The 13,164-nt window shown below is 43.8% G+C and overlaps 1 protein-coding gene across 1 annotated transcript in view; it reads right to left on the bottom strand.

The window, feature by feature from the left end:
- LOC140206736 (NACHT, LRR and PYD domains-containing protein 3-like) overlaps window positions 1–12,890 on the bottom strand; it is a 29,812-nt gene extending 16,922 nt beyond the window's left edge. The window contains exons 1-4 of the mRNA XM_072274932.1: window positions 12,866–12,890; window positions 11,063–11,229; window positions 5,454–5,625; window positions 5,291–5,356 (exon numbers count right to left, since the gene is read on the bottom strand). Of these exons, the coding sequence (XP_072131033.1) occupies window positions 5,291–5,356; window positions 5,454–5,625; window positions 11,063–11,229; window positions 12,866–12,875 (415 nt within the window). The 5' untranslated portion in view covers window positions 12,876–12,890. The remainder of the gene's footprint in view (window positions 1–5,290; window positions 5,357–5,453; window positions 5,626–11,062; window positions 11,230–12,865) is intronic.
- Between the last annotated feature and the right edge of the window lie 274 nt (window positions 12,891–13,164).

Genomic DNA, 13,164 nt, shown 5'->3' with positions numbered 1-13,164 from the left:
GGGCAGAGATTTAAGGTGCATGAAAGCAGGTACAGAGGAGATGTCATGGGTAAGTTTTTTTTACGCAGAGAGTGGTGAGTGCGTGGAATGGGCTGCCGGCCACGGTGGTGGATGCAGATGAGATAGGGTCTTTTAAGTGACTCCTGGATAGGTGCATGATACTTAGAAACATGAAGGACTATGGTTAACCCTAGGTAATTTCTAAAGTAAATTTATGTTCGGCACAGCATTGTGAGCGGAAGGGCTTGTATTGTGCTGTAGGTTTTCTAAGTTTTTGCATGTTTCTAAGTTTCTGGGAATAGGTCAATATAGGATGGTCATGGCCCACGAAGTTCTCAAATGGCAGGAGTAGTCATGGTTGACAAAGGAAGTTAAGGACTGCATAAAAGCCAAGTAAAGGGCATATAATGTAGAAAAAGTGAGGGGGAAGTTGGATGAATGGAAAACCTTTAAAATCCAACAAAAGGCAACTGAAAAACGACTGGATGAACTGGGCTTGTACTCGTTGGAATTTAGAAGATTGAGGGGGGATCTGATTGAAACGTATAAAATCCTAAAGGGATTGGACAGGCTAGATGCAGGAAGATTGTTCCCGATGTTGGGGAAGTCCAGAACGAGGGGTCACAGTTTGAGGATAAAGGGGAAGCCTTTTAGGACCGAGATTAGAAAAAACTTCTTCACACAGAGAGTGGTGAATCTGTGGAATTCTCTGCCACAGGAAACAGTTGAGGCCAGTTCATTGGCTATATTTAAGAGGGAGTTAGATATGGCCCTTGTGGCTACGGGGGTCAGAGGGTATGGAGGGAAGGCTGGGGCGGGGTTCTGAGTTGGATGATCAGCCATGATCATAATAAATGGCGGTGCAGGCTCGAAGGGCCGAATGGCCTACTCCTGCACCTATTTTCTATGTTTCTATGTTTCAAAGCTGTAAGAAGGGAAAAGATGAAATATGAGGGCAGACAAGCCAATAATGTAAAGCAGGATAATAAACACTTTCTTCAGTTATATAAAGAGTAAAAGGGAAGTGAGAGTTGATATTCGACAACTTGAAAACGATGCTCCAGCGGTTGTAATGGGGGACAAGGAAAAGACCGATGAACTTAATTGGTACTTTGCATATGTCTTCACCTTGCAGCGTGTCTTTGTCCGTAAGAGACGGACAGTAGGAATGAGTGCCATTGCTATCACAAAAGAAAATGTGCTCGGCCTACTGAAAGGTCTTAAGGTGGGTCGGTCGCTGATCCAGATGGACTATGTCCCAAGTCCTAAGAGAGGTTGCTGGAGAGGTAACAGATACATTGGTCATGATCTTACAACAATCACTTGATTCTGGCATTGCCCCGGAGGAGTGGAGGATTGCAAATGTCACTCCAGTCTTGAAGAATGGAGGAAGGAGAAAGGAAGGAAATTATGGACCAGTTAGCCAAACCTCAGAGGTTGGGAAAGAGTTGGAGTCTATTATTAAAGTTGAGGTTTCGACGTATTTGGGGACTAATGACAAAATGAATTAAAATCAGCATGGTTTCTGTAAAGGAAAGTCATGCCTAAAAAAATCGAGGAGGTAACAAGCAGGCTGGACAAAGGAGAGTCAGTGGATGCCATTTACTTAGATTTTCAGAAGACATTTGATAAGTTGCCACATATGAGACAACTGAACAAGATAAAACTGGCTGGAAAGACGGCAGAGCAGCAGTGGCTGGAGTTTATGCGAGAAATGAGGAATGTGCAAAACAGGTATATTCCAAAAAAGAAGACATTTTCGAGTAGAAAAAGGATGCAACCGTGGTTGACAAGAGAAGTCCAAGCCAAAGTTAAAGCTAAGGAGAGGGCATACAAGGAAGCAAAAATTAGTGGGAAGACAGAGGATTGGGAAGTCTTTAAAACCTTACAAAAGGAAACCAAGAAGGTCATTAAGAAAGAAAAGATTAACTATGAAAGGAAACTAACAAATAACATCGAAGAGGATACTAAAAGCTTTTTCAAGTATATAAAGAGTAAAAGACAGGTGAGCGTAGATATAGGGCTGATAGAAAATGATACTGGAGAAATTGTAATAGGAGATGAGGAGATGGCAGAGGAACTGAACAAGTATTTTGCATCAGTCTTCACTGAGGAAGACAGCAGGATACCGGACACTCAAGGGTGGCAGGGAAGAGAAGTGTGCGCAGTCACAATTACGACAGAGAAAGTACTCAGGAAGCTGAATAGGCTAAAGGTCGATAAATCTCCTGGACCAGATGGAATGCACCCTCGTGTTCTGAAGGAAGTAGCTGTGGAGATTGCGGAGGCATTAGCGATCATCTTTCAAAAGTCGATAGATTCTGACATGGTTCCGGAGGACTGGAAGATTGCAAATGTCACTCCGCTATTTAAGAAGGGGGCAAGGAAGCAAAAAAGGTAATTATAGACCTGTTAGCTTGACGTCGGTGGTTGGGAAGTTGTTGGAGTCGATTGTCAAGGATGAGGTTACAGAGTACCTGAAGGCATATGACAAGATAGGCAGAACTCAGCATGGATTTTTTAAAGGAAAATCCTGCCTGACAAACCTATTACAATTTTTTGAGGAAATTACCAATAGGCTAGACAAGGGAGATGCAGTGGATGTTGTATATTTGGATTTTCAGAAGGTCTTTGACAAGGTGCCACAAATGAGGCTGCTTAACAAGATAAGAGCCCATGGAATTACGGGAAAGTTACATACGTGGATAGAGCATTGGCTGATTGGCAGGAAACAGAGAGTGGGAATAAAGGGATCCTATTCTGGTTGGCTACTGGTTACCAGTGGTGTTCCACAGGGATCAGTGTTGGGGCCGCTTCTTTTTACATTGTACATCAACGATTTGGATTATGGAATAGAGGGATTTGTGGCTAAGTTTGCTGACGATACGAAGATAGGTGGAGGGGCCGGTAGTGCTGAGGAAACGGAGAGTCTGCAGAGAGACTTGGATAGATTGGAAGAATGGGCAGAGAAGTGGCAAATGAAGTACAATGTTGGAAAGTGTATGGCTATGCACTTTGGCAGAAAAAAATAAACGGGCAGACTATTATTTAAATGGGGAAAAAAATCAAAGTTCTGATATGCAACGGGACTTGGGAGTCCTCGTACAGGATACCCTTAAAGTTAACCTCCAGGTTGAGTCGGTAGTGAAGAAGGCGAATGCAATGTTGGCATTCATTTCTGGAGGAATAGAGTATAGGAGCAGGGATGTGATGTTGAGGCTCTAGAAGGTGCTGGTGAGACCTCACTTGGAGTACTGTGGGCAGTTTTGGTCTCCTTATTTAAGAAAGGATGTGCTGACGTTGGAGAGGGTACAGAGAAGATTCACTAGAATGATTCCGGGAATGAGAGGGTTAACATATGAGGAACGTTTGTCCAGTCTTGGACTGTATTCCTTGGAGTTTAGAAGAATGAGGGGAGACCTCATAGAAACATTTTGAATGTTGAAAGGCATGGGCAGAGTGGATGTGGCAAAGTTGTATCCCATGATGGGGGAGTCTAGTACGAGAGGGCATGATTTCAGGATTGAAGGGCGCCCTTTCAGAACAGAAATGCGAAAAAATTTTTTTAGTCAGAGAGTGGTGAATCTATGGAATTTGTTGCCACGGGCAGCAGTGGAGGCCAAGTCATTGGGTGTCTTTAAGGCAGGGATTGATAGGTATCTGAGTAGCCAGGGCATCAAAGGTTATGGTGAGAAGGTCGGGCAGTGGGACTAAATAGGATAAAATGGATCAGTTCATGATAAAATGTCGGAGCAGACTCGATGGGCCGAATGGCCTACTTCTGCTCCTTTGTCTTATGGTCTTAAAACCCTTGGCATTACAGGAAAGATACTAGCATGTGTAGCGGAATGGCTGACAGGCAAGAAGCAGCGTGTATGAATCAAAAGGGCCTTTTCTGGTTGGTTTCCAGTCACTATTGGTATTCTACAGTGGTCAGTATTGGGACCACTGCTTTTCACATTATTTGCCAATGATTTAGATAATGTAATTGATGGATTTGTGGCAATGTTTGCGGATGATACAAAGATCGGTGGAAAATTGGGTAGTGCTGAGAACGCAGTAAGACAAAGACAAATTGGAAGAGTGGGGCAGAAAAGTGGCAGATGGCATACAGTGTTGGGAAATGTACTTTGGTAAAAGGAACAACAGCGCAGACCGTTATATAAATGGGACGAGAGTTCAAACATCAGAGGTGCAGAGGTACTTGGGAGTCCTCGTGCAAGACTCCCAGACTTTAATTTACTGGCCGAGTCTGTGGTAAAGAAGGCAAATGCAATGTCGACATTTATTTCGAGGGGAAGCGAATATACAAGCAAGGTGATAAATGCTGAGCATTTATAAGACTGTAGTTAGGCCTCACTTGGAGTATTGTCAACAGTTTATGGCCCCATATCTCAGAAAGCATCTGTTGTCATTGGACAGAGTGCAGAAGAAATTCACGAGGATGATTTCGTGAATGAAGGTGTGAACATCCAAAAATCATTTTGGAAACTTTAGGCCTGTACTCATTGGAATTCAGAAGAATGCGGGGTATCTACTTAAAAGGACCAGATAGGATGGATATGGAGAGGACATTTCCCATGGTGGGGGTATTAAGAACTGGAAGGCACAACCTCAAAATTTGTGGGCCATCCTATAGAACATGTAAGCAGATTTTTTTTTGTTTAGTCAGAGTACTGTATGCATTGTGTACTCTACCACAGACTGTAGGTATATTGAAGACGAAAGTTGATTGTTTCTTGATGGGTCAGGGCAAGAAAAGGATATGGTGAGAAGGTAGGTTTATGGAGTTGAGTAGGATACGGGATCAGTCATGATGGAATGGAGCAGCAGAGTGGTTGGGCTGAATGCAATAATTCTGCTCCCATGTCTTGTGATCTTATGTTCTTATGTTCTTATGGAGGAATAACAGCAAATCTCGGCTCCACTTTGGATCCAAGCTGTGAGATTTCGCTTGCTGGAGTTGGATGTTCCAATTGAAAGTGTTTGCCTTCAGCTTTCTCAAATCTCCAGATATTCGGCGCTAGAGAAAGGGGAACGCCGAGGATTCCTCTCTGACCAACGGGATTGTCTGTTTATAAAACCCATAGAGGTCTCTGGATGCAGAGCCCGAGACCCAGAAGGTGCCGGGTGTTGTGACAAATGCAAGTGCTTTCCTGTCCTCCAGCTGCAGCAAAGAAAAAAAAAACTGTCTCCCAGTTTCTGACAGTCTCTAAGCAGGCTTCTAAATATAGCTATTGAGACTCTCAGTGCGAAATAAAGACTGTGAGATTTCCGGTCCATCGCTTACCCTTCAGGTCAGTGGGCGCTTCAGATAAATCCCGTTCAGTGTCCATGTACGCGAACTGGCCATCACCTGTTGAAACAGATTAACCTGCATGAAGTCTGGCCTGTGTAATATTGTAAATTCATCATCAGTTATATCTGTAACACACAGTTATTGTTCACCGTACCACGTTCTCGAATTTCATTCAATATTTTGCTCAGCTTCGGTAAATGGTGATGTAGTTTCACAAAGGATTCCCACATCACCCACCGGGCCCCGGAGCCCTTCTCCATCACCAGATCCAGGAGGAGTTTGGAAGCACCCGATCGGTTTTCCCTCTCCGCAAGCTCAGTCACGCTCTGTAATGAACAATGGGGAATATATTGATGAGCGGAGTGATGGGTAAAAATCTACCCTGAGCATGTACTGACCCAGCATATTCTGCTCGCCACAGATCACTAACAGCCATTGAAGTGTTCATAGCGGGGGGGAAATTTAAAAGAAGTGAGCGGGGTCAGTCGGGACTTATTGAACAACACAGATTGCGGGGAATTATCCACTTGGGAAGTTTTAAGCGGGGCAGACATAGTGTGAGTGAGCCAGTGATACAGTCGGTAGTTGAGTCTTGAGTTGAGGAGAGGCGGAGGCTATAGGTAGATTTTGGATATTATTTTCCGTTCTATTTTTCACGGTGAGAACAGCAGGAATGCCAAGCAGAATAGTGGAATGCTGTCCCTATAGAGTGTGACAAGACAGGGAGGCGTCCCCTGTCCCTGACAGCTACACCTTCAGGAATTTCATCCAGCTGCAGCTTCTTACAGACTGTGCTGATGAATTGGAGCTGGACCTGGATGAATCCATAATTACTGAGGAGGGTGAGAGGTTGACTGAGAGTCTATACAGGGAGAGAGCTATAACCAAGGCGCAGGACACAGGCAACTGGGTAACCGTCAGGAGGGGGAAATCGGAATGCGTCAATGCAAGAAACCCCTCTATAATAGGTGTAAGGCTTACTGTTGTGGGGTATGAGCTAGCAGAGCAAATATATATAGAGGCTATGCCTCTGGCATTCAGTTTGGCTTTGTGAATCGGAACGGATGAGAAGAGGTGAGCTGCACAGACAGTGGGAATTCAATGGTTATGAAAACAGTCTGGAGATTCTGTGGACGACAACAAGATCTCTGGATGGCGTGTTGTTGAGGGCAGGGATATCTCCCATCGAATCAGAGGGCAGGGTGAGCAGCTAAAGGTCGCGGTCCACGTCAGTACCAATGACAAGAGTAGGAAGGGTGACGACGTCCTGCAAAGTGAGTTAATGGAGTCAGATGCTAAGCTAAAAGGCTCGACCTCCAGGGTTGTGGTCTCAGGACTGCTACCTGTGCCACGTGCTAGTGAGGCCGGTAATAGGACCATAACGCAGTCTAACGCTTTGGGTGCTTTTCCAAAGAAGTTGGGATCTTGACAGACTTGATCGATTTGCACCTGAACTGGAAGAGGACTGATGGACTTGCAGGAAGGGTTGTTAGCGCTGCATGAGGAGGGGAAGGTGTTAAACTTGAGTTGCAGGGGTTGAAGGACCAGAGTGGTTGCGTGGGAAAGATTTTGTTAAACTGATATATAAAGTAAGGACACTAAAGGATAATCATGGTGAAACTACTGTTCCAAAATGTGTATTCTTTCATTACAAGGAGTATTATAGGAAAAGCAGATGAGCTTAAAGCATGGATCATCACATTGCATTACAACATTGAAACCATTAACGTGATTTGTTTCAAGGAGGTGCAGGACTGGCAGCTCAGCATTCCAGGTTTCCGTTGCATTAGACACGGTTCGATAGAGCGGGAGGGATTAACGAACAAGGGGTGGTACAACTCGTTAGGGAAAATGTCACTGCATTGCTCAGAACGGACAAAATCGACGTCTGGTAAACTGAGACTACATTGGTAAAACTACGGGATAAGAAATGGTTGACCACGTTAGTGGGATTATATTGAAGAGCACCCAATACTCAATGGGACTTAGAGGATCAAATTTGTCGAGAGATCACAGACAGTTGTAAGAAATACAAGGTTTTTATGGTAGATAAGTTTAACTTTCCATTTATTGACTGGGGCACCCATATTTTAAAGGACTGGATGGGATAATGTTTGTCAAATACGTCCAGGGAAGTTTCTGTAATCAATACATTGAGGTCATAACTGTAGAGAGTACATACTGGAATTCTATTAGGGATCAAGACAGGGCAGGTGATAGAGGTGTGTGCAGGGGAACACTTTGGGTCTGGTGATCATAATGCCATCTGTGTAAAGATCATTATGGAAAAGGGTTGGTGTGGTCATCGGGTAAGAATTTAAATTCGGGAAAGTCAATTTTAATAGAATCAGAAAGGGTGTGACTAAAGTGGATTGGAACAGGCTGTTCTCTGGTAACAGATATGCCTACTAAGTGTAAGGCTTTCAAAACTGATATTTTGAGAGTACAGTGCATAAATGTCCGCAGGTACAGTGTTTGAACGTTGCTGACAGAATAAAAGTCAAGGGTAACATGTTTAAGGAACCTTGGTCTTTGAGAGGTATTGAGGCCCTGAGCGCATCGCGAGTGCAGGCTCGAAGGAGCAGATGATATACTTGGTGAGTACAAGAAATGCAAAAGTTAATAAAGGAGAAAATCAGGAGGGCGAAAATACGGCATGAGTTTGCTCTAGCAGACTAGGAAAAAGAGAACCCCAAACTCTTTATCAACATATTCAGAACAAAAGCATACCAATGGTATAAAAACTGGTCCCTTTGAATTTCAGAGTGGGCCTTTATGCATGAAGCTGAAAAAGGTTGGGGAGATTTTAAATGGAACTTTTGCATTTATATTTACTAGGGAAAATGAAGAGACTTTAGAGTGAGGCAAAGGAGCAGTGAGATCATGGACTCTATACAGATTAAAGAGGAGGAGGTGTTTCTGTCTTTAGACAGATTAGGGTGGATAAATCCCCAGGGTTTTCCTTCGCATCTTGTTTGAGACAAGTGCACAGATTGCATGCGCTCCAGCTAAGATCTTTAAAACGTCAGATGCGGAAGTATTGGAGGATAGCTAATGTTGTTCTGCTGTTTGAAAAAGCTGTAAGAATAAGCCAGAGAATTACAGGTTGGTGAGCCTAACACCAGTGGTGGTAAGATATTGGCAGGTATTCTGAGGGACTAGATATGAGTATTTGGATGGACAAGGCTTGATTAGGGGTCGTCAACACTGATTTGTACCTGGTAGATCCTTTCTAACCAATCTTATAGATCCTCGAGGAATTTACCAAGCAAGTCAGTGGACTTAAGGCACTTGAAGCATTTGAGACAAGGCACTTTACCAGGTCCCTCATGGGAGCTTGGTCAATAAGGTTAGGTCACTTGGCAATCATGACATGGTAGTAAGTTAGTTCAGATACCGAGGTTGTGAAAGAAGCTAAGAGAGGTAGTAGAGGTTTGCTTCTCTGACTGTAGGTTTATGACTAGTGGTGTGCCTCGGGGATCTGTATTTGGCCTGGTGTTGTTTGTCATATATATCAACGCTCTGGATGATAATGTGGTAAACTGGATCAGCAAATCTGTGGATGACACCAAGGTAGTGACAGCGAGGAATATTATCAGAGCTTGCAGCGGGATTTGGAACAGCTGGAAAAGTGTGGAATGGAAAATGGCAGATAGAATTTAATGAACACAAGTGTGAGGTGTTGCACTTTTTGAGGACAAACTATTATAGCACTAAGACATTGAATGATGAAGGTAGATGGCGTTGTAATGTTTCTAAAACATGGGCCTTCATCAATCAAAATACTGAATACAGATGTTGGGATATTTAATTATGTCGAAATTGATATAGCAGAGGCTTAATTTGGAGCAATGTGAGCACATACCTCTGGGAAGGATATCAGTAAGATTTAAAGAGTGCAGAAAAATAAATTACATATTGTTGCCAGGTTTTGAGGCGCTGAGATATAGGGAAAGCTTGAATAGGTTAACACTTTATTCAATAGTGTGCAGGAGGATGAGGAGAGATGTGATAGATTGTCAGGACCATGTAGCAGGGATCCGATCGCAGACACAGTACTGTGCACACAGTGATATCAATTGAGTAACAAATCCCGAGCTGCAAACAACGTCGGTGACAAAGTTCAGGCAGAATTCACTGGCATGATCTGGCAACAAACAGGTGAAAACACAGGACTGAAATTTGCTGAGCAATAAACAGAATGGCAGATGATAAGTGGAGCGCAATGAGACACAGCTGGCAGCAATGCAGGTAGTAATGAGAAATAGATGAGAGACGGAGTACTCAGTAATACAAGGGCCGGAGTAGAGCAGGAGCGGGGACAGGAGCACATGGCAATACAAAACCACAGAATGACAGCTAGGGGAAAAACACACAAAAATACAGAGTTCAACTGGAGGCACTGATAGGTAAACAAGTTTATAAAAGGGTATAGATAGGGTAGATGCAAACAGGCATCTATTACTGAGGTTGGGTGAGACCAGAAATAGAGGTCATTGGATTAAGGATGAAAGGTGAAAGGGAGTATGAAGGGGAACTTCTTCACTCAGAAGCTGGTGAGAGTGTGGAACGTGCTGCCATCGGAAGTGGTTCATGTGCATTCGATTTAAGAACAGTTTGGATAAGTACATGGATCGGAGGGGTATGGATGTCTCTAGTTCTTGTGCCGATCAGTGGGACTAGGCATATAATAGGTCGATGTGGATTAGATGAGCCGAAGAGCCAGTTGCTGTAGAGTTCGATGACTACGACTAGGTCGAACTATGACTGGGTCACTGTTGATTTTCCCCAGGGTAATTGCTGGTGGTCCGCAACAGGTTCACACTTCACTGCCAGGCTCCATGAGGGGTCCAGTATCAGCCTATAGCTGGGAATTAGCAGTGAGGAAGACAGCAAATTCTGGACTTCTGTGCATGTGTGAGAGACCAAAGCCAACTGGTAGTATTGTTGAGAAAGAAGTTCAGACTGAAATTGTCAGCTGCCTCGCGTGAAATGTAGGGTTTGGTATGGTGTGTGGCTCCTCACTAAAATTCAGTCTGGGAGGCAATAGGTGAATGCACTCCAGTAGCACGACGACCATTGGAAAACTGTTTCTTTGTAATTCTACGTTAGCCGTAGATGCTTGGAATATTTTCAATGATACTAATTTTGTACTTCTCAATGCTGACAATATATGCTGTGGTAATTACCAACTCAAAGTGGAACAGTCACAAGGAACATAAGGTAAAAAACCATTGAAGCATGTTGGGATATTGATCAAAAATAGGGCAGCAGTTTAAATAAGAGACGATAGTCAGTGTTACCTGGTCAATTGAAAGATGGGTTGAAGGTAGACTCGAGGGATGAGCTGGGAAATAAGGTCATTTGATTTGTGGGAAACCCATGGGAGATGGGCTTGTGAGAACTCACAGTGGTGAATGGCAATTAAAGTCGAGCATTGGGAACATGATGTGATGTCAGACAGAGTGGTGTAAAGTGTTTCTCTGTCCACTTGCAATGTCCGTCAAGTGTCATATTACTAAAGTTACTTGTCAATCATTGCCTGCATCATAACCTGTCTAAAAATGAATGTGTTCAGAAAACTGGAGAGAGGCTTGTATTGGTGAATAAAGGTTCAGGGTTTCCACAGATGAAAACCCTTTTCTTGATGTTGACCACAAGCATTGTAGGATTTTCATTGTCCAGAGTTACCTTTCCGCCGATTCTGTGGGTTTGTGATAGATTCAGTAGAATCTACACTCAGTATATGTTCCTACCACTTACCTGGTACTCTCGCTCATTGAAATGATGATCATGTGTTAACATGAAGCTGACTCCCTCCACACCCTCCTCAATCGCCTGCTCCAGTCGCTCCATGTAGAATCTCGTCAACCGGAACAGGTGGTGATCCTCACAGTTTGACAGGAAGGCGGAGAATGCGGAGTTCAGATCTGTAGTCAGTCACAGAACATAAAATAGTAGAATGTACCATACCTATACGGAGACGATGCCAACTTAAACCAATCCCATCTTAGGAACATGGTCAATATCACTCCGGTCCCGGCCTACTCAGAAATTCAAACGCCTCTCAGATGCTGCTGAGTATCTGTTTCTAGCCCCTCCGTAGGCCCCACATTCCACACACTGATCACCGTCTGTGGAAAACATGCGTCCTAAATCCCCTTTAAACTTTCCCTTCTAACCTTAAACCTATTCCCTTTGGTATTTGTGGTGAAACTCGTCTGCGCCCTCTCCGGATCCTAATCATTCTTGTGATGTTGTTACCAGATTTGTGCACAATAATGAAATCGCCTCTTACCCAACGTTCATCCAGTTACAGCCCAAATTTAACAAATACCTGTACCTCAACACATCGTCAGCACATTATCTATTGTGTTGGCACTTTCAGGGAGCTATGCATATCCATCACAAGACCCGTCCGTGCATCAATCTTATTAACGGTCTCAGCATTCACTGTGCACCTCGCGAACTTGACCTCCCAAAGTGCAAATTCTCACATTTGTCTGAATTAACCGTACTTGGTGAAACTCTGTTGGATTCTAAACACTTTGACAACAGTCCCAAATTTACTCAACTCCACCAAATCTGTAAATCAACGAGTCAGTCCGCCCAGTATATCATTTTGAGTAATACATAATTTATTATTAATTTGTTTACATTACACACGACGCATGGTGAAACAGTGATCCTTGCGGACACTACTGGTCACAGGCCTTCAGCTAGAATAACGCACCTCCAGTCCTGGCTGTATTTTATGTGCCCAAGACAACTTTGAAATCAATTTACAAATTCTCTGATTAAGATTCCTCAACCCGAAACGTCGATATTTAATTACTCTCTATATATGCTGCCTGACCTGCTGAGTTCCTCCAGCATTTTCTGTAGTGCCCTCTCTACTTACCATTTTGTTTTACTTTAATGCTATTCGTCAAGTACATTTCATTGCTTCGGTAGCCCCCGCCCCACAATCACACCAACCCCCCAGATTCCCTGTTTAAAAATTCTCTTGTTCACTGTTTCCTACACCCAGCCTGTTCTCCCACAATATAACGTTATTTAACCCGACAGAAAAGAGACACCGGGAAACTCCCCTCACCTCCATTGTGCAACAACCCGAAAATCCGGGGAGAATTCACCATTTCCCTTCCAAGAGAGAAAACAGCATCTGTTTCTGTCACTGGCTGTCGGAGACATTTCCCACATCCGGATGTAACAAATACTGACAGAAACTCTGTTCTCTGGACTGTTATATTGCCCGCTGTTGTATTCCTGTCTGAGTTTCGCCCAGCCCACCTTATTCGGGAGGCCCTTCTCCTTTCACTCAGGTGAAGATTTGCACGGTGAGCGGAGTGATTCGAGCATTCCTGTTGTCAGGTCCCTGCGTTGGACCTGGTGAATTGTTCCAGTGCTCAAGATCGCTTTACCAAGAGGAACATTGACCCCGTTTGATGGTACTTTCTCTCTGCCCCTTTCTCGCCCAAGATTATTCCTCTGAGCTATTGATGACTTGACTACACGTGTACCATAAGGACAGAGCTTTAATTAGAAACAGCCCAGTGAGCATACCTGTGTCCATTCTGACTCTGACTGACGTTGGTATATTGTCGCTTCCTTGTCTGCCGTCCGAGAGAAAGAAAGCCCCACCTGCTGGCGATGATCTGAATTACACAAATAAAACAGAGTGAGTCAGTTACTCTGCCATTCATAATTTAGATCATTTTTGCAAGGTCACTGCTCACTCTCCTACATTCCAGGGAGTAAATGGAGGTTGGAACAAATACCTCCAACTGAACGCAAAGTTCAAGAAGTAGCGATGCATTGAAGCTGAAGAAGCCAACAGAATTGGGGGGGAAGAAAAACAAGTG

Source organism: Mobula birostris, chromosome 13 (assembly GCF_030028105.1).
Source record: "Mobula birostris isolate sMobBir1 chromosome 13, sMobBir1.hap1, whole genome shotgun sequence".
In the NCBI taxonomy this organism is placed as follows: domain Eukaryota; kingdom Metazoa; phylum Chordata; class Chondrichthyes; order Myliobatiformes; family Myliobatidae; genus Mobula; species Mobula birostris.
The sequence above is the reverse complement of the archived record's forward strand: the minus strand, read 5'-3'. Positions and strand labels throughout refer to the sequence as shown.